At 42.6% G+C, this 21,997-nt stretch overlaps 1 protein-coding gene across 7 annotated transcripts in view; it reads right to left on the bottom strand.

The window, feature by feature from the left end:
* aopep (aminopeptidase O (putative)) overlaps nucleotides 1-21,997 on the bottom strand; it is a 63,197-nt gene that overhangs the window by 17,975 nt on the left and 23,225 nt on the right. For 3 of the 7 annotated variants that reach the window (XM_026343393.2, XM_026343394.2, XM_026343399.2), the window contains 6 exons: nucleotides 20,378-20,480; nucleotides 20,065-20,172; nucleotides 19,427-19,470; nucleotides 17,302-17,362; nucleotides 13,660-13,722; nucleotides 12,313-12,399 (listed from right to left, as the gene is read on the bottom strand). In XM_026343393.2, coding sequence (XP_026199178.1) covers nucleotides 12,313-12,399; nucleotides 13,660-13,722; nucleotides 17,302-17,362; nucleotides 19,427-19,470; nucleotides 20,065-20,172; nucleotides 20,378-20,480 — 466 coding nt within the window. The other 4 variants (XM_026343395.2, XM_026343397.1, XM_026343396.2 and 1 more) reach the window with 4 other exon arrangements.

Here is a 21,997-nt window from a genome sequence, read left to right as displayed (position 1 = left end):
GTGTACATGCCTGTATGTGCGATGCCATTCAGCCACTTGGCTGCCTTTTATTTCAGTCTGACCTCAGGCTCGTAAAAACACATTCTGGCACCAGCAGCTAAAGGCCTCGTCCCACGCCGCCCGAGGCACTACGGTTTCACTCTTCTCCAGGTCCCTCCCTTTCTTTATCCTTCTGCCTCTGTCTCCATGACTGTCTGCTCCCAGTCTCCATACCAACTCCCTTTCACTGACCCAAACTGTGTGTCTGGGTCCTCCAATAAAAAGCCCCTCCTTGCATCCCTCATCTCCTTTTGTCCGTCTTTAAGTTACACTGGATTTAAGGGACGCAAACATTCATCTGTTCAGACTGCAGTGTCTCGAGTCTTGGGGATAAAAAAGTACACGAAGCAGCTGTTAAGGTTCTCTCAACAGCCATAACTGTATAAATAGCATCACAAATACTTACACTTTTAATTAGTCCAGTCGTAACTGTTTTATACAGCTGCACAGAATTAAAATGTGCAACAAAACAGAGCAGATGGTCTGAAGTAAAATAGCAACTGAGAGGTAAAAGTAATTGAAAACCAAATGATGTAAAGAAAATGTAACTTGGGAATGTTAAACGTTGCCAAGTGGTCATGCAGCGCTGAAATTCCAGCGCCATCTGTACCACTCTTACATAGGAAAACACTTTGTATTCCTAACCAGTGAATGGACTGAGTGCAGCAAATGATATCTGAATCTACTGTATGTAGAAAATTTTGACTTCCGACCTTCCCCAGAAAGAAACAGACGACTTTATTTAATTATCACACACTCGCATGTTACCAGGAGGCCCCTCTCGTACAGCAGAGGTGGGCTCTGAAAGTACGCGTGGGTGAATTTGATAGGAAGTGCAGCAGTAAGGAGAGGACCCTACAAATAGAAAAGCTCTAAATGTGATAAGTGGCTAATGAGAAATAAATTCACACTAGGTAAAGATACATATGATGCTATAATCGTGTAGCTGGAGAAGATCTAAAACTACATTATAAGTGGACCTTGGTTTTCTAAACCAATTTTGGGTGAAGGAAACACACGCACACGAAATCCTGCTGCCCTGATGTGATGATCTCTCAGATAGTGCCGGTCACAGGCTGGTGACCTCGGAGACGACCTACCGTACAGGTGCGACTGTCTATCTGCAAACTAACCATTAACAGCATTCAATCTTTGTTTTGCCAATTTGAAAAACCGCTTCAATCAACAAGCACCAAATCTACAGCAACAGAAGGATAAGTGTGTTCGCGTTTGTGCGTCTGCGTTTGTGTGTACATGTGGCTGTCGCAATCAGTGCTGAGCTTAATCAGGTACCAAAACGTATAAAGAGCTTTTGACAATGCGGGACCGAAGACAAAGAGAGAAAAGAAAAAACAACAACAAAGCTTTGGAAGACTTGACCTTGCAATCACGGATGACTGTTGAGATCAATTGTCTCATCACTGTATCTTCTGACACAAAACACATGCGCCGTCAACAGGCGTAAGTGTCAGGATTGCTCACCATAATGATTATGAATATAATGGAGAACAGATATTATAGCAGATACAATACACTGCCAACCAAACAACAAGTCTCTGTGCCTCATATTTACCATGTTAGTCACATGTGATGGCATTTTGTGTTCTTCCCCATGAATACCTGCTATTTAACCCAGTCTATGCCCATTTTATGTTTAATCACCTGCTGGTTGTTAGCAGGGGGGGAGCCTAAAATAGTTACCCTAGTCCCTGCATCTTTGCTCTTGACCTTCAGGTTCACAGCGTCAGGCCAATCAAAAAGCAACATGGGGTCATCACAGGGTTGCGAGTCAGGGGTTAAGCTGAAAAAGCATACCCAGTGGACCTGGCAGTGGGCCCTCGGGGGGAATCAACCGAACAAACACACACACACACACACTCAAAGAAAAACACCTACACAAGAAATATGTACGTACGTGCACTTGAGCACAGAGGCATGTGCTCCGCAGCTCTTCAGATCAGTTTTCTTCTCTGTGTCAACATTTTGTTTTTATCCTTCTGCACCCACAGAAAAGGCGTGTTTAATGTAAAATTCTATGTTTCTCCCAATTTGGCATTGACCATCAAGGCAATTAACATGTTTTCTCTCCTACTCATCACCGCTGTGAGTCATACTCATTCACACATGCACACACCTCCGAAACAGGGGAAGTTTAATTAATCTCTGGCACTTTGCTTTGACGCAGGCCACAAATCTCGCTGTCTCCAGTGGATGCCTCCCTCGCCTCCCTCTTACCATTTCTCCTCCTCCCACAATTCGTTGTTCCATTCCTGATTCCTGAAATATATGCATATCTCAGATAAGACTCTTTTTTTCCCCTGATTTTGGGAAGCACAATTCCTTTGTTAGACAACTCCTGTCATTTCATTGTTTTTACAGCTGTGTTGGAAAAGCTGGAGACAGACACTGGTTGGTCTTTTTCACCTGCCACCTGCACTGGAAGGGTATAACAAGCCCCCTTAGATCCATCTATCCTCTATACTAGTCTCCTAACCAACCAGTAGGAGACACAACAGGGGAGTGAACCAAGGTCTCAGCAGTGGCTGGCGAGTGTTTTGCCCCTGCACCACCCGTATGCCTTTGAAAGACAGAGGTCTTTGAAACAACTGGAACAAAAGGGCTGCTGTTTGTGTGTGAGAGAGAAAAAATCTGTAGCATTTGTGCAACAGTGACACATCCAAACAGCTGGGTGTCAGCTTAGACAAAGAGAGAGGTAAAGAGAAAAGGTTTGTGGAGGATAGAGGCGTACTGTCCAGGCCTTTTATATAAAACTGGTGGAGGCAAACAGATAAACACCTGACGATATTCTATATATCTCCAACTTTAATCATAACAGCCAGACTGGCTGGAGAAGTTAACACTACTGAGACAGACAAATCTGGAGAATTACTTTTTTTTTAATCTACACACCTGACATTACACTGACTTAAAGCATTTGAGTGAAACATTTCTAAAGAGTCACACAAATGTCTGCAATCGTCATACTAGTCTCACAGTTTTTCCACAGTTCACTTGAAAGACACATCCGGCTTCAGTTGCCCTTTTTCCTGCCAAGAACAAAATTCTCAGAGTAATACTGACATCTTAATCCAAAATCATCACGGTATTGGAATTTAGTTTCAGACCTGATGCTCAACACAAACACACAGACACACTCTCAAAAGTACGTTCAGTTATGTCACAAATACACAACTGCCCGATCTCTGGACACATAAGGTACGGAAATATGAAATGTGACTAAAGCTGAAAATAGCAGAACACCCGGATTTAATTTCCTCATGTAATTTGTTCTGGCCTGAACTGGGAGGGTGAGAGCAGCCGAAGGGGTCGTGGTTAAATATTATCCCTGGGGGGGAGGGAGGGGGGACACAACAGTGGCTACCAGCCACACTGCCGATTTCTTTAAAGATCGGTGGATAAATACATTTTATCAGTGGTGTGTGCTGCTCTTGATTATAATAATAACTGTGGTCAATAGTGCACAGAGACAGAAGGGCAGACACACACACACACACAGACACACACACACACACAAAAAGGGTCAAAAAAACATTTGTCAGCTCATGTAATTGAATTGAATGGCAATTTTATCATGCCATTTTGTTGGGTTTCTAAATGTCAGCAAGCACACCGTAGGCAAAAACACACATACACAAATATGTGAACACACACACACACACACAGGCAGCTAAGATTTGCCCATTCAAGCTGAGTTTAGCTAGATGGCAACAATAATAGGGGTAAAACGCAAACATGCACCGGTGACGACCTCAAACGTGAAAAGATAACATCTACTGCTGGAGGATACACTGCGAAAGTCAGCTACGGAGCCAGAGTGGGAGGGAAAACATGGAGAACGGAAGATGGTGACAACTCCAAAAGTCTGAATCAAACACAAAAGGAGAGAAACAGTGGAAGAGGAGACAACTGAGAGACACAGGCATGGGCAAGGAAATCAAAAGGAAAGGTCACGCTCAGGTAGAGACTCTCCTGTGTGAGCGGTTAATACATGTCTGTGAGTTACCATAACACAAAAAGAGGGCATTGCTTTGTCTTTCTCTAACTGTGCGTGTGTGTGTGTGTGTGTGTGGAGTATATCCTGTATGCAGGTTGTCTCCTGTGTGAACTCCAGACTGGCTGGGTCTAAGCAGTCTGAGCTGACAGAGGTATGCGGGATGGACTGAGCCCAGATATCTGCTGCACAGACAGACAGACGTACAACACACAGCTGTGGAGTCATGCACAGCCACACACACACACACACACACACTCTGTAATTGAGGTAGATTAGGAAATGACACCACAGGAACAAGGAAGAAGTCAGAGCATAACAGATATACACTGCTGGGAAAAAAAAAAAAGAGACGGAAAGAAATTCAAAACCTGTTGTTTCCTTTGCATTAAGCCCTAAGAAGACAATCCCTTTGTCTCTTTTTATGATAAGACCACATCCAGCTTAGCAACACATGATATCCCAGAGTGAGGAGTCTGGAGCTGAAGCTGCTGCCTGCAGTACGGCTGTTGGCAACAACCTTTTTTGCACGTGTGTGACAAACCGAATAGTAGGTTACCCAAAGGTCAATCTTAATTATATTTCAGAAAAACACTTCTAACACAATATATTAATCTTTGTGGTATCACTGTAGGAGGAAATGGTAGCCTCTGTGAAGACGAGCTCGAACGCACCATTACACTACATCTCCTATATGCTTAGTTATTGGTTTTATGTGCTGGGACTTCTATAATTTGTGTCTATGAGCCTAGTAGCATACAGCTGCCATTACCTCGCGTGCACACGCATATGTTTGTATATACGTGCGCGTTTATGACAAAGCTAATTGCATCAGGGCTGTCTGACGGCGCTGTTAGCTCCCCAGCCATTACCAAGAAAGACAGATGTTTTAGCACTCCGCATGCTGCATTCATATGTTCGCACCGACACACACACACACACACACACACACACACACACACACACGACATTACGTACTATACAAATGAAAGCTACACGGTGACGCCTAAATCAGGTTTTATGTGAAAAGCATTGATTCATTCCCCCCTCCACTAAAAAGCCAGCTCCGTTTTACAGCCCAGACCAATACTGAACATGACTCCACGCTACATATCTCACTGAAGCGTCACCAGGTTTAGCACCGTGACCTCCTCACGTTTTTTCTTGTGCTGTATTACATTGAATGTGTATAACACATTAATAATACATTACAATATTTGCGTGGCTGACAAAGTGCTGTGCTGATATTGCACATATTGTGGCAGCCATATTGAGTTGCTGTGCTCACTCTCTCTCTCTGTCCCTGATGTGTTTTCCATGTGTGCTGGAAAGACAAACACAGCTGCACTTTAATGACACTTGAATGCTTCTGGGATTCAGAATGCATCTGTATGTGTGCGTTTGCGTGTGTGAGGGTGTGTGCTCGTTTTGACCACTTCAGTAAAAAAAAAAAAAAAGCCAAGGAACGTCTCTCGCTCTGCGTAGCTGCCGCTCGACCTGCCTTCCAAACTCCCCACTGCAGTGGCCTCAGTCAATGCCTCACCTTGTATGTGCGCCCTTTGCAAGCGCGTTCCTTAGAGAGTCATCAAGCCCTAAGTGGTATTTCTGTGCTGCTATGCCTGCCATGAAATCGCTTGTCGTCAACCCACTCTTTACACACCCCTGTAAAAGCCCCCCATTCACAAAAACACATATGTATATGTATACACACACATGCACGCACGCAGACTGCAGGGAGTCCCCGGACGAGATGAGACAGGCTGTGAGCTTCAAATGACCCCGAAAACAGAACTGCTGCTGAGTGATAAATGAGACAAATACACGCTGGCACTCTCTTCCTCTCACTTTCTTTCTATCTTGCTCTCCCTCATTAACACAACACAAACGGCGCCATCACCTCTCTCCCTGCTCTCCTCCCATTTCTACACATAAATCTTTTCATTTCTATCATTTGCTGATAAATTTGTTTTATATTTACCTCTACTTCATTCCTTCTCTCTAGCTTTTTACTGCCTACCAGACTGGAAGACAGTTTACACCCTCGATCAGCATCATGAACTATGGATCTAGAAAATAGAGTGTACAATAGTCTGATTTGTAGATCTTGTAATGGGATTAACCTGACAGGACTTAGCCTCATGAGACATCAGTTAAATAAAAACACGCTTCTTTTATAGACACTGTGTGGGTCTATTTAATAATATCCCGTCATGTATGTTTTGCCTGTCTGAGTTTTACAGGTTAAACTCTGGAGTCTTATAAAAATGTGGGAAGCATTACCAGCTACCAGCGCATAGAGACACTCAGCTGTTGTGTGCATGCTCTTTATAAGTATACGTGTGCTTGTTGGATTTGTGAATTATTACAGGTCTGTCACAAAACAACAAGGTACACACTCAAACATTTGCTCAAACATGCGCACGAGCAGACTGAAAAGTTTCATTGGCTGCTGGTGCCGTATCAACGGCTTATCAATGCGACGCCAGTGTGAGGGAAGGGTGACTCAAACAGCAAATGTTTGCCGGCCTGATCCGATGAATCCCACACAATCTGTCCTTCCTGGTCAGCACTTTTTACAACAGGTACTGCAGAAACAGACAAAGCCAGTAAGATACTTTTATTGATCGACTTCTTACTCTAGCTCTAGTGCTTGGCTTCTGTAGCCACAGTATGTGTGCTCCGGTGCCCTTATTGCTGCTCCACCTTTAAATTACCATTAAAATCTGTGTCATTTATGTCATATAACAGACACTGTACAACTCTATGCTGCAGTATTACTCGTTCACAAACCTTTTCATAACAATTTCTAAAGCTGACTTTGTTCACATTACAGAAAGTGAATCCACTCAGCATTCATGGAATTCATGTTTTTATTTTTAACTATTATACTGAGCCCTCAAGGGACTTTCAGGACACGTGGATGGCAGTGTAGCTGCCTTGCAGCTTGGGGTTCAGCATCTTGTCCTGTAAATGTAAACAGGAGAAGCAACTCTAACGCCTGACCTACAGTTGCTCTTTTAAAAAAAAAGTTATAAGGTCTCTGGTGTTACTGAAGACATAGTTTAGAGCAACAGCTAATGACAAAACTCTCTAGTTCATTCAGAAGATGAATTATATTAATACAACCCACTGTGTACAGTGATTATATTGGAAAACACTTGTTTAAACACTTGGTGGCCCATCCGTCAGACACACATTCAGGTCAGCATCAGACTAAATAGACAATAAATTGTCTTTTATCCAAACTAAACCTTCTCTCAACTCCTCATATGTCAAATATCGTACACTTTCAGTACTGTGATCATAAGAAAAGGTTGAAAAGTAACGTTCGATCTGCACTTTTCGAGCTTGCTTCTATTTTCAGCGTGGCCACGTTTTACAGTCCACCTGCTTATCTGGCAATCAAACATCAGCCTGACAGCCTATGACTTTGGCTTCAGATGTCACACTATGAGTAGAAATGAGCTCACAGAACCAAGGCATTGTTCTTTTTGCTTGACCTCTCACCTGAAACCGGTCAGCCATGGAAGTCCCTAATCAGCAGCTTGACACTTCAGACAACACAGCTCCCGGTGCGACAGAAGCACTCAAACTCTCCCTCACAAGATAAGGAGTACAGAATAAACATGAATTTAACCCATAACAGGGAACAATATATAGTAGTAGCATATTTTAAAGTTCCTCTGAAAACTTAAAGCTAGCCAAACTTATATTTCAAGATTCCATTAAAGTAATAGGGTGGATTCTTTTCCATTAACCCTGCATGTGTTGCATATTGTATGTGTGCAAACAAGTCCAGCTTTCATTTAAAGGCAATTAAAGGGTTGTGGCTTACAGAAGTGGACTCAACCCAAAGAACTCCTAACTGATCCCCAGTTGGTGTAATGACGGAGGGACACACACACACACACACACACACACACACACACACACACACACACACACACTTCTTCCGACCATTTCCAACCCTGATGTGATGAAGTCTGGCCGGAAACAGTCATTTCCCTGAATGTTCCCATCTCTCCCCCAGCATACTCCCTCATCCCTGATTCATTGCCAATAAATCAGAGAGAGACAGAGCGAGTAAGAGAAAGCATACAAGCGAAAGAGTAGGGGAGAAGGAATGGGAGACAGCAGTATAAACTAGGAGACAGTACACTTGAGATACGAAAACAGAGATGAAGGAAAACCAGATGTGTGATGATGTGTTCTTGTCAACACTGCACAGAGGTGGAGTTAGCATTGCCAAATATGGCTGAGTATACTTAGAAGCAGTGACGTCTTATGGAAGAAAACAACAACAAGCAATGCTATAAAAACACCATTACTAAACGGATATGCCTTATTCCATGGGTACTGATCAAAGTCTAAACAAACAAACAGAGGAAGAGGTAGCCTGTGAGAGGAGGGAAAAAACAGACTCTAGATTGCAATTCGCTGCTCAAAACCTTCTTATGACCACACAGGACATTTAAGTCTATGCTGGTAAATCATGGATTCAATTCACTCTCTTTTTGACATCTCATAAAGAGATAACCGAGTGCGGTGACGAGCCACCAGACAACACAGACAGAAACTATTTCCTTATTGCTTTTTCCACCCATACCCTACGTATTGTAGATAAGCCCGCTGCTGGCAGAGTAATGTACGCCACCTGCAAACCGCACCCAAGCGATGACGCTTTTGATCATGTCCTCCCCTACCGTTAACACTCCCATAGGAACTCCAGTTACCAAACCATGAACATCACACTAAAGCACAACACAAGAATGTCAGTCACCACTCAAACTCAGTTCATTTATCCATCGGTTGACATTGTGTCCTAAAAATAGAGCTGGCATTTGTGTCCTTGTGGTATATCTAGACAAACTCTGAGGCCTCTAGCTTGACAGTAGCATAGGGTAGCCACACCTAACACACAGCTGTAAGAGCAGATTCGGATACCTGTTGACTGAAAGAGAAGCAGTTCAGTGTTAAGTGTTCTTGTAAAACTTGCTGTTGTTGACCTTTCTTCAGCAAACACGAACCTGATGTTTTCACAGTGGCCTGTATCATCACGCTGGAAGGTGCAGATTACCATGTGTGTGCAAATGGGATGACAGAGTGACGCTGAGATGGACGCTGACTCATTGTTCACCTATTTTGCTCCATCTGTGAAGTCACCATGTCAGAAAGATGTCTCTTTTCTCATGTACAGTATCAGTGTTGGTGCAATAAGTGTAATCAGATGTTTCAGGTTGAAATCATTAGGCGTAGCTCAAAATAATCAAAATAGCAAAAATGTAATGTTACAATCTAAATCACATATTGGTCTAATTATGGTCTCATAATAATAGTGCAGCCTTAGATTGAGAACAGTGTGCATTGAAGAGTTATAAACAGTGTAAAAATAGAACAATTTCAGCAGGAATGATGAGAATTCAGGATTACACCATTTCCCGGATTTGTTTATCCAGGGGAAGAGCTACGCAAACACTTTCTATATACAGAACCTTATCGCATCTGCACTGAAGGCACTGAGATGGGTCATACCGGATCAAATACATTGTATTTCAGCGCAGAAATGTAGAACAAAACTTTCCAAGCCTTAAGTGTGGAAGGAATTCACTTCATTAAGATTAACAACTTTCACTACCAGGTTCATTTCGATCCTGCGTGTGTAAGTGGTGAAATTATTATTAGTTATTTTTTTAGCATTGCCGCATCTGAATCAGCTGATCAATATAAAACCTAGATACAATGAGATTTACAAACAGGAGAGAGGAGGAACATTTTGTTGCCAGAAAAGTTGGCCAAGGTCTGCTGCTATTCACAGAGCTTTTCCCCTACAGGGTTTCCTGTCCTGATCAGCAGGGGCAGACGAACCCTCTCATTACGCAGACCGCAGATGAAAATGAGAGCAAAATGAGGCCCATTACCACACAGGCGTGACTAATATCCCTCTACAGACCTCTCCATACGCACTGGATACGTGCACTCTCAGCACACGTGCACACACAGAAGTTTCATGTGCACACAAAAGGTCTGGCGTGCACTTCGAGATGCTCTTATATCCATAATGCAGGAAGTAAGAATGGAGGAAGTTGGTAATAAACTTTGGCTCTATTAAACTGACCAGATCTTGGGCTGCTCTGCAGGGGGTGTCTGGCTCCTACGACTGTGTGCATGTATTCCCTAATCACTACTGAAGTCGTTAGTGCTAACTGCAAACGTAGCTCAGCCTAATTCCCACCCTCAGTCCATCCTTATGATCGCTTTCCACTCCTCCTGACTGCTCTTGCATCATTTCACTAGGTCTGTAATATTTCATATCTTGCGTGCTTCTGCTCATCTTCATCTCTTCAAATATCCACAGATTCATTACCTTACTGGAATTCACAATCATCAACCTCTAGCCCGCCGCTCGTCTCGCTCTTGCTCCTAAAATCCTTCCTAATCAGTTTCTGTTTTCACTTTGGCTCTACTTTTACTTTTTTCTACTTTTTACTTTTTTCACTTTTCCTGGCGTGCTATTTCCTTTCGCTTTGTCTTTTTCCACCCAAGTTCATCATTTCTGGCTTAATTATATGTTTCCATTTCCAATTTGAATTGCTGAAGATAACCACAGGGTATAGACAATACTCAACGTTGGCATCAAATGGTTTTCATATTTCACTTGGGCTGTTCCTTGCTCGATACTGATTCATCCCAACTTATTCTTCCCTTTCTACCTCCCTGTCTCTTGTGTTTTAATCACCTCCCACCCATATTTCTCTTCTCTTTTGCGGGTCTGGTGAGTGATTTATAGCCGTGCAACAAGGGGAAGAGCAAGGGAGGAGAAGAGGTAGATGACGAGAGGAGGGGTTGAGTAGACACTGGGCTGTTTGGCTTTTGAAGTACATGAAGGAGTAATATAAAATACACCTGGTCCATCCATGGGGCACTCTCTGTACACAGAAACAAAGGGAGGGGAGGGAGACGCACAGGAGAGAGGATAGGGCTGGGCCACAGGGGAGACAGGGGAGAGGGCTGGTTAGAAAAGGGGGGAGGGGTCACGTCGTGTTTCCTTTCAGGATGGCTTTTATGGTGTAACTTCAAACACCGACCTCCCATACCCCCGCCCCTACATCCCCTTGCTCCCTTGCTCCATCCGTGCGTCCACTGGTCCCTCCCTCCTCTTTCTCACTATTGTGTATGGCCAAGTGGACTGTAATTGGCTATTCTTTCATGAGGCTGATTTCAGCACTCTCTTTCCCCCCACAGGAAGAGGCCCTTTTGCTGCCCCTTAGAAGTAAGTGTATTTGTGTGTATGTGTGTGTATGTTGTAAATATGCCAGACGGTGGGTATCAGGTGGTTGAAGGGGGCTGCACTGGCTGCAGACTCTACAGGCATTTCATTCACTGTGTGCACCAAATTACAACACAGGAAATGGATGTAATTTAATCCAGAAAAACTGTGTTCTAACGTTCGATTTTTTGAAATACTGAAATAGATTTCATGTTAAGCATGTATACCCCATGTCGATCCATAAAATGTACCGTGCGAAAAGATGAGAGGCTTTAGAAATGTTTCCTACAGTCTCCTAGCACATTGTTAGTCATATGTAAAAGCTGTTCTATTCTTGCTAACGACATCTGGCCCTCTATGGCTTGTAGATCAGTGTGTGTTCATTAATGATGCAAGCATGTGTGCAAGTGTGTGTGTCAATTAGTGGGTGGGGGGGATTAGGCGTCCCCAGAGAGCCCTAATTAACATTACACACACATGCAAAACCATCATTTTTACATTGTTTTCGTCAGTGCATTTTTATTTGGCAGTAAACAATGCTAAGTGTCCGGCAGTATAGGAAGACGAGGACATATTCAACAAAGGTTCAAGGCCAGCTTCAGACCCTGAGTGTGCGAGATGGGTCCACCTCCCCCTTCAGACAAACACAGACACCATCCTACACACACAGCGACCATAAACCACACAGAAACGGTGGAGGGCATGTGATGTATACAAGCTCTTAAAAGGTTAAATATGTGGGTGGAGGACGCAACATAAACACAGACTTGAACAAGTACAGGGTAGTCCGTCCTCACAGAGACAACACATAAACAGAAGTGGGGATAATTGTGTTGTCAGACAAACGAAAACACTCGCAGCAACTTTATGAGAGCAAAAACCCAGATAAATAGGAAAAAAGAAGTTTCTAAAATAGAAAGGGACATTTCCAGGAGTTCAAATGAGAGCAGAGGCAATGTAGATAGAAGTCGTAATAGACTAGAGAGTCTCCTACCACTTTGTAGTTCACCTTGGGCTCTATTCTCTTCCGCTTTCGGCTCTTCCCTTGATGACTCTGACTGAGGAGAATCCATTTTACAACCTGCAGGAGGCAGGATGGGGGGTGAGGTGGGGAAGGCGGGAAAAAGAAGAGAGCACAGAAGCAGAGAGGGGGAGAGAGAGAGAGAGAGAGAGAGACAACAAAGTATCAGGTTTTCATTAAGAGGGATGAGATAGTGTGAAGGAGAAAAAGAAAAAAGGGGGACAATAGAGAGGAGATCATAAAGGTGGAACGATGACACGCAGAGAGAGAGGAGAAAGAAAGGGCATAAGAAAGAGAGTGAGTGGTCACAGTCGTGAAAGTAAATATAAACATACTTTAGGCGCACTTTCCATCTCTCGAGCGGAAAGGCACACAACAATACGCGCAGTCTCAGTGGCCCGCTGGCATGCACACAAATTTGCATCAGTCTATACTGTAACTCCTTCTCTCTTACACACTCAAATTAATTCCAACCTTTCAGCGCTCACTTGTGCTCCTTATATAACCAAGGCAAATGGAGACAAAAGAGTAATAGTGAAAGTATGTTGATGTGACCTGGAGTGCAGCGACTCCCTACGCCATAGATCTCCATTAAACAGCCAATCACTATCAAGGCCTAACTATCCAGCCTCAGTGACTCTTCTCCACTTTATTTATATCTCAGACTAAAAACACTGTGTTGAAATATTAAAAGTAAAGTTTCCAACCACTTAAATGACATAAAATCTGGATCAGTCATTTCTAAGATGCTATCGCTTAAGAATTCTGTGTTTTAAAAGTATCTAGATATATCATATAAAACAAATATTTTGTTGATTTCGATTTATTTAAACTAACAAATAAATAGGAGGTTTGAAGAATATAGGCAAAACAATTAAGGACAACATAGAAGCTTTATGGGAAATGTGATAGGTAGCACAGAATGACACGCAACAGATGCACAGCGCTGTGTGCTGCACTTCACTTAGAGACAGACAGAGGTGGGGGGGCGGGGGGGTCAGAAACGGGGAACAAATGAGCAAAAGAGAGATAGATTGAGTGCATGAGAGGTAGAGATAAGAGATAGTATCAAACATTGTGAAACATAGCACACAAATGAGATAGAAAGCAGAAAAACATAGAGGGAGCAATACAGAGAAATAGTGGCAGTACAAGTGAGTGAGGGAAAAGAGAGTGATGGGAATCAGATAACAGTCATATCAAGCACTCTAAGGTGCAATATTTCAAATCTGAGAGCTGCCCCCGAGTCTGTCTGCCACTCCCTTAAGACGAGAAAAAGAGAGAGGAAGAGATAAAAGAGAAGGAGAGGGGAGTGCTTACCTCTGCTTTGACTTCTTCCACCAGCCTTGCCTGTGACCACACGGTGCTCCTTTCATACAGCCACTGAACGACAGAGAAGAAAAGAAAAGCAGTGAGCCAGGGGCAAGTGATCGGGACAGAGTGGAATGCTTCGCAGAGGCAGAGGCAGAGAGAGAGAGTGAGAGAGTGAGAGAGAGAGAGAGTGACAGAGCCTTAGCAAAGCAGGAAGGGGAGGGAGGGAGAGAGGAAAGGTGGGAGGAGAGGCAGGAGATGGGAGTGCGATCACTTGTTCCTCTGACGGAAACTCACGACTTGACAGCAGTGGATGAGAGAGAGAGGAGAAAGAGCGGAGGAGAAGAGAGAATAAAAAAAGGGGCAGGAGAACAAGAAATCACCTGAATTACAAACAATCATGGAACAGTCTGTCACCTCACTCCTCTACACATCCACTCATGCACCATTACACACACACACACACACACACACACACACACACACACACACACACACACACACACGTGGAGCACATGCATGCAAACACACACCTACACACAGCGCGTACAGGCACAAACACAAAGCACTTACTCTCTAACCTTATTAAAGCTTTCAGCAGAGCCACTGCTCGAGTGATGTGAATCACTCATCAGAATGGTGTGTGTGTGTGTGTGTGTGTGTGTGTGGTGGAGAAGATATGGAGACAGACAGAAACGCATAGGAGCAAGGTGTTTTTAATGTCAGACCATACCCGCAAACACGCAAACAAGCGAGATGCGGCAGTGCCACATCATATTCACACACTCCACAGATGTTCCCACTCAGACAGACGTCCAAACACACACACACACACACACGGAGTATTTGAGCTATTAGCGTTACCATAGCCACACACAAAGTTCAATACTATAAACGCACGCCTGAGTACTTTTCTCTGTGTATTATACAAAAGTACTCCAGCAGAAATAGCATGAAGGTGTGTGTATAGAAGCCAAGGACAGGGAGAAAGAGACAGACACAGAGAGGTACAGAGAGAGGGAGGTGTTGGAGTGGGCTGTATAGAACGTAGTGAGTGTTGAAGCAGTAAATTGGCATTGTGTAACAGGATACCACACATAGCTCTTTTGCTGCCTAGATCCCCACTACCATTCCCTGAATAGCAAGGCTTTTGTCTACCTCAAACTCACCCTTCGCCCCGCGCCCCCGCCTCTGTCTCTCTAGTGAAACAATATTAGATTGCAGGAGACTGTAGAAGTTCACAAGCTACAGCTCTTGTTTGTAGACGGACACATATCCAATCACATCCTCACCCAATTCAAAAACAAGTATATTTTACTTACTTGATATGTACCTGAGATAATCCCAGAGTTTGAGAGTGTTTTTACAAAATGATAGTTATTGGATACCTAACTTTTAAAAGGCATTTTTCCCCTTCTATTAGAGAAGCCAAACCTGTTACATGTATACCAATTGTGTGCTACAATGCCAGATAAACAATCCTAAATAATGTGGCACTTATTCTTTAATGATACAAACACAGCTGAGCTGCTAGATTCAAAACCTTCATTTTCAAAGGAGAATGTCTGAGCACCAGTAATTGGGACTCTTTCTCCATCATATCAGCCAATTCAACTTTTTTTTAAGCTGCTCAGGCTAACTACGTTGCGGAAAAACCAAATCCAATTTCTGCTGGGTAGACAGCAAAACACCCACATTATATCAGATTGTGATACTAGTGGCAAGTTGAGTTAGTTATTGATGATACAGGTAGAAGGCAGACAAACATAAAACATTCATGTAAGCTGGAGGATTTAGGAGGTTATCAGGCTAGAAGAACTGGTGAATCAAGGGCCTTTATTTAAACAAATGTCTCAGTCCAGATACATCATATCCCAAAGGGAGCGCTTACTCATCTAAACTCTGAGGTCCAAAATAGGTTGGCTCTGGCCTTCCCCTTCCTTACGTCTTCTTCCACGATTGGTGAATGTCAGTGTTTATTATTAGGCCAAACTATTTCCTGCCTTTCTCCAATTCAAGCACATTGTCGAGTGATGGATGGGAGGCAGTGAGGACAAAGAGGGGGATTTTAAAAATTTGTTTGTGTCTAGTGTACCTAATACACAAGCACTTGCATTTGTAAAAGGTTTCAATCGATTTAGCTGATCGTATTAGTCGGTGACTGGCACATCAAACACGAGAAAAAGCCTCTGCAAGAACACTCCAGCAGCCACCCAATCAGGTGTGAGAAAACAGCAGTCCCTGCACGCTGTCCTTCCCACCCTCAGAGGCCCCTGAAAGGCTCCAGTTACATCATCACATAATCTAGAAGGTGAAGGTTCCCAGACAGCAACACAAGAACAGACACACACACACACAAAAAAAATGCACATACACACAGTGGTAATTAAGATCAGTTACCATGGAGATGGGAGAATTGAAGAAGCTGTTAAAGTGGATTGATTGTGCGTGAGTGTGTGTGTGCGTGTGTGTAGCCTTGCAATCCTAGTATAGTTTCTCGATTAGACAGCAGAGACAGAGCAGCTGTGCTCACCTTGTCAAAATACACTAACTGTCTAGTAACACAGGCGGTGGTGAAGATTCAGCTATATGTGATAAACTGCACAATTAGCTTTTTTAAAGGGCTATCTATGCTTTCTAAACACAACTTTCAATATATGAGAATTGAGAGTTTCATCTAGCAGTTTAAAAAGTCCAACTGGCTACTAGTACTATTTATATACTGAGAGCTATTTACTTCTAATATGAGGCATAATTTCCATTATGATGACGTCACTGTACTGCTATATATAGCTGTTTAATACAAAGACAACTGCGATGCTGATCCTTTCATTTTAGAGTAAATGCTTAGTGTACACACCTAAAGATTTCATCAACAATCCTTTAACATTCATTACTAAGGATGTGAACCTTCATGTCTCTGTATGTTTTTTTGGCATGTGACTATTAAATCCAGGCAATCAGGCTTCAGTTTGTACGAAGACGTCAGATTGTTGCAGTTTTCATTTAAAACAAAATTACAGCTGAATGGAAAGAACAGCAAGAGAGAAAAACAGAGTCAAGAGCAAATTAAAGCATAAGTGAAGTCATGCTCCCTTTAAAGACCAAGGGGAGGCACAATGTAATTCAGTGACGACTAAAGTATACTGGACTATACTGGACATCTCAAAATGACAAAGATATGACCGATTCAAACCAAGACTGGAAACAAGACTAATGAGTAGAGAAAGACTACAAGATGATCAGCCTGTGTATGCATGTGTCGGGTATAAAGAAAATCCTAACAAGTAATGATACTTTAAGCATTAATACCCAAAAACAAAACAAAAACTAGGAAGGAATCACTACATGACAGTGGAGAGGAAAAACTCTTTAATGGAAAATAATGGAGCAATGAAGAACATAACTAAAGTAATTATAGCTAAAAGCACCAGGCCTGTGAAAAGTAAGGCACTAAGCTCTGCTTAATATAAACACACTGGGTAAATGTGATAAATATTAACAGTATTAAAATGTTAAATTAGGAGACCTCAGGTTTCTTCAGGCTTTTAATGGGGATGCTTCTGAACACTAAAGCAATATCATTCAATTTTACATTTTGACACATTACAAAAAGAAAATAAGACAGACCGAGAGAAAACCTCCTCATACCTTTGGAATTCCGGGTCGATCGAGCCAGTCAGCATAAATAGCACTGAGGGTGAGGCCTTTTCTGGAACACAATGGCACAAGTGTTAGTATTATTCCTATTATTATAGAGACGACTGTTATTGCCCAAGACACCCTATGAAAACATGGCTCTGAGAAAATATTGTTAGGGTCATGGCAGACTAGAGGTTTAGGCCAACACCTTAAACAAAAAAGGGGCACACCCTCTTTCTTATACAAGGACAACAGGCATGTACCGACAATGAGTTGTAATTATATGTATGAATGTAAAGTAAGAGTGTGTGTGTGTGTGTGTGTGTGTGTGTGTGTGTGTGTGTGTGTGTGTGTGTGTGTGTGTAGTGGAGGATGGGCTGAAGTGAATGGTTTACACATGCACCATACACAGTGACAGAACCGGATTGGAAAGAATAATGAAAACGTTAAACAAGCACAGCGTGTATGCAAACTTTTAAATATACAAAGGCTGCACATTTCTGTCATATTCGTCAATATGTTCTTTGTGCACCTCTCAATGCTGAAGGTTAATGTTAGCGTGCTAACAGGCTGAGCATTCAATTTTGAATGTCCATGTTAAGGTATAGATGTTAAGGTATTTCACTTTGGAACCAAGCGCTGGATCAGCTTGCCAGGGGACAAATAAACAGACTGACCAACGCCGTGCCATCTCGCTGCAAGTGTGGCTAAAAATGGTTTAGAGAGACTGGCATTTTGTTGCAAGGTCAAATCTGTCCTCCACGCTTCTACACACTAGTAAATACTGAGACCTACTGTGTCATTTCCTTTCACTGTATATTTGCTGACAACTTTGGCAGATGGAAAGTGGGCCTTTAGTAAATTGAAACTCATAAAAATTTCTTTATACTCTGCAGTGCACTAGAAAAAAACGAATACTCCCAATAAAGCACCAATTTGCAGAGAACCTCGACATTAACAGCATCATCTGTGACTTCACTACAAGGAAATTTCGGCTCTTGCCATGTGAACTTGAACTACAGACATATAAAAAAGACTAAACATCTGCCGCACCAACAGTGAGGCACCATAAAGTAGGATTACATGGGATTACATGCGCGCATAGTTCTTTTGTGTGGCAAACAAAAGATTAATACAGTTAAAACACAACATGACGTGTCAAATACTGTTTAATAATAGGACTAGATAGAAATAAGATTTACATCTCACGAGAGCAGATGAGACATGTCCCTACCAGTTTTTTTTTGATGTGAGAATGGAAACCTGATTTGATTTTACTGGCTATTCATCTTAATAGTGCTATAGGAGAACATACTCTATGCCTTTCAGAAAGATTGACTGTGTTGCCTGGGAAGGATTGACCTCTTATTAACAGAAATCAATGAATGCATTGATTTTTAAAACGTGTGTTAATGTTCAGTCTTAAAATGCTTAAATTTGGATCGGTAAGTCTAAGACATGAACAGGATATATGCCTCTGTGCCCAGGAAAGGGTGTCTATTCTGATCCTAATATCCAAATATTGACTGTCCCTAACTCCCCCTGTTTAACTCAATCAATCTCTGGTAGTCCAGTTGAAAAAGCAAAAGACTAGCATTCAGGGTGAAAAAAGAGCGGCTAAGAGAGGGGTAAGCAAAGGAAGGTTGAGTGTGGGAGACGCAAAGTGAAAGACAGGGAGGAAAAGAGGGACGGGCAGAAGAAGAGGTTAATGAGGCAATCAGGAGAAATAGAGAACTGAATGATTAAGCGAGTGCAGAGAGGGAGAGAGAAAATTAGAAAGGAGGAGAGCAGGAGGAGCAGTTATCCTTTTACACTTCAATTAATACAAGAGTGGATGAGACTGCTCTCTTAACAGGATTGGGAGCTGTTGCTGTGTCCACTGCAGGACCAAGTTAACACACACAGTCATGTATGTTCCATTAAATCACATCTGTTCAGGAAGAAAAGAAAAAAAAAAAAAAGCTATTCAGGCTATTTTCAAACAAAACAGATTAGTAAGGTCTCTAATTTGTCCAGAACTTGAAACCAGACGACCACTGCTTAAGTCCAAACCAAAGTGGTTTTAATGCGTCAAGGCATTTTTTTCATTATTCATGAATTACGCTGTAAGCGCTTTTCATAGCCACTTACATACCTCTCCATGTCGGGAAACGTAATCAGCAGCATTCGCAGGAAATCCTGTCCATAAAAAAAAAAAAAAAAAAAAAAGGACAGATAATTTAGGCATTTGGGGAGATCTGCGAGGGTAGGAGAAAAGAAAGAGAAAGGCATACCTGATGTTAAGCCTGGACTACAAGGTCAAACAGTGTTTATGTTACATCCATTATTTAGTGGGAAGACTCAACCTGCCACTGAAGAAACAGGAGCCAGGTGGAACACATCTCTTCTCATGTCACACACACACACACACCAACCCACGCACGCGCACACACACACACACACACGCACGCATACACACAGACTCGCAGGTGTGATCGCTCAGCTTCATGGCCTCAGCAGAATAAACATATGTGGCTGAGCTGATGTAAGGTCATCAATTTGAAATGCTGCTGGAGCATTTTCAGCTATTGTAACACTCGGGCAATCAAGCTTACATCAGCCTCCAATTAATTTATGGAAATAACATTGCGCCTCGGAGACTGGTAGTATTAAAGCTGTTCAAATCCAGGCTCAGATTTTATTAACAGCCTCTGAAGTAGCTGCGAGTGAACACTGAGATTCCCTGTTAAGTTAATCAAGGAATAAAATGTGTTTCCTATACAGCCGCCTCACCTGAGACAAAATTAGTTGCCCGTGGTATTTCTTCACAAACGATCGGAAGAAGTCGATGAATTGTTGCTCTCCCACTTGGCAGGCCAAAAACCTGAGCAGAAAGTAGCCCTGTGCAAAGGACAAGACAAATGAAAACAACAAAACGTGATCCATCAAAGAGCATACAGCAACATACAGTATAATGCATAGTCATTGCAAGTGCTGTTCCAATCACATTATAGAATTCCTTATCATTTTTATTTGTTATAACCCTTTCTCTGCTGCCACCATCCATTTTCTGCCACTTGTACCGTTACCACATTTAGTCTCTTACCTTGAGGTAGTGGACTTGCATGAAGGTTTTGTCAGGGTTGAGGGCATGTTTAACCGTGGAGGAGCCAGACTCACTGACCTGACCGGTGTTCTCCATGTTGGGTCTGCAGGACAAGGACCCAAGGACAAATTGAGCAGAGAAACAAAAATACGCACGGGATAAGTCAGATAAGGAGACGGGCATATGCTACGGAGCACACACAGTAAACAGGAAGATGCACAGAGAATGAGACGGAGAGGCAAAAACAGGTTGGTGTGGTGTTTGAGTTTTTATTTCATCCCACTCTCACATTTTAGTTGCAAGAAAAACCGCATTTCGCTACAGAGCAAGACTACACTGTCAGCAACACTAAATCCAGCCGCCCAGTCAGTCCTCTCAATGATGAACACATTGCCAAGTTGTTGTACTTTGCCTGAGGCGGGCTGGAAATCAAGCTGCAGATTTATAATAGAAAGCTATAGTGTTTATATGACCTCACAGTGCCGTGCTCTGTCTTTACTGGCCATGACTCACTGAGCGAACATATAACACTTCCACAAAAAAGCACCCCCGTCTACAGGAACAAAAGAGGCATGCTCTGGGTTTCACTTTCCCTGTTACACAGATACAAATCATCCCTTCAAACTGTATAAACACACAAACATACCCACATAAAGCCAATAAAAGCCAAACAAACAGAGCGCTGATGGGGGATGCTGGGCAATGATAGTTTCAGTTAGCTGGTATTGATTAGGCTGAGCAGATTAACTCAGTGTGCCAATAGGAAGGCCTTGAAGGATCACCCTCCTGCCAAGTCGATACACCAGGCGCCTGGCCCACCAATCAATATACCCTTCATCACTGGATAGCACTTGTCTACAGGACTGCTTCATGACAGGGCCAGACAATCATACACACACACACACAATCAGAGAACAAAAACACACACCCAAATTCTTATTCACACAGATTCATGTATTGGCTCTGGCTGTGAGTCACTAGTTGGTCAAATATTTGTTTTCTTTGAGTCTTTGTCCAGGCATGGTGAGCCGGGGACCAGGAACAGGCGGACATGAAGTAGACTGGGGTTGAGGACACGACGAAGAGTAAGGAGGTGTGGGAGAAGCTGAGCACAGGAGATAGACAGGAATGTTTGGTTTGCTCAGTAGACTGAGAGAGGAAGTCATCAGCTTCCTGGAATTCTGTAAATGTGACTGGACACTCACTTTCATCGTGCATATAAGGCTGTGTCAGAAAGATCCAGTTACCAGTGACCTGGTTTGGGAAAATTTATTTCAGAACATGTTACAGTAATGATCCTCTGTTCCTATACATTATTAGACAATATTCTCAGCCTCACAGTAGACATATGAAGGTTCACATACTTTTTCTTGCCTTCAATGTTGAAGAAATTGCTTATTTAGCTCAGTTGCTCTTACATAATGGGCATAATATTTTCCACTTTTTAATTTTTATTGTCTTACTTGCACTCTGTCTAGTCTCCTGCACATAGTGTCTGCTACTGCTGATAAGATGAAATAGGCTCTTTTTAAAAAGACAGGATGTGCTGTATGCCTGGGAAACTACAGTGGCAAGAAAAAGTGTGTGAACCTTTTAGCATTTGATAGTTTTCTGCATTAA

The sequence above is a fragment of the Anabas testudineus genome, chromosome 9, assembly GCF_900324465.2.
Source record: "Anabas testudineus chromosome 9, fAnaTes1.2, whole genome shotgun sequence".
In the NCBI taxonomy this organism is placed as follows: Eukaryota; Metazoa; Chordata; class Actinopteri; order Anabantiformes; family Anabantidae; genus Anabas; species Anabas testudineus.
The sequence above is the reverse complement of the archived record's forward strand: the minus strand, read 5'-3'. Positions and strand labels throughout refer to the sequence as shown.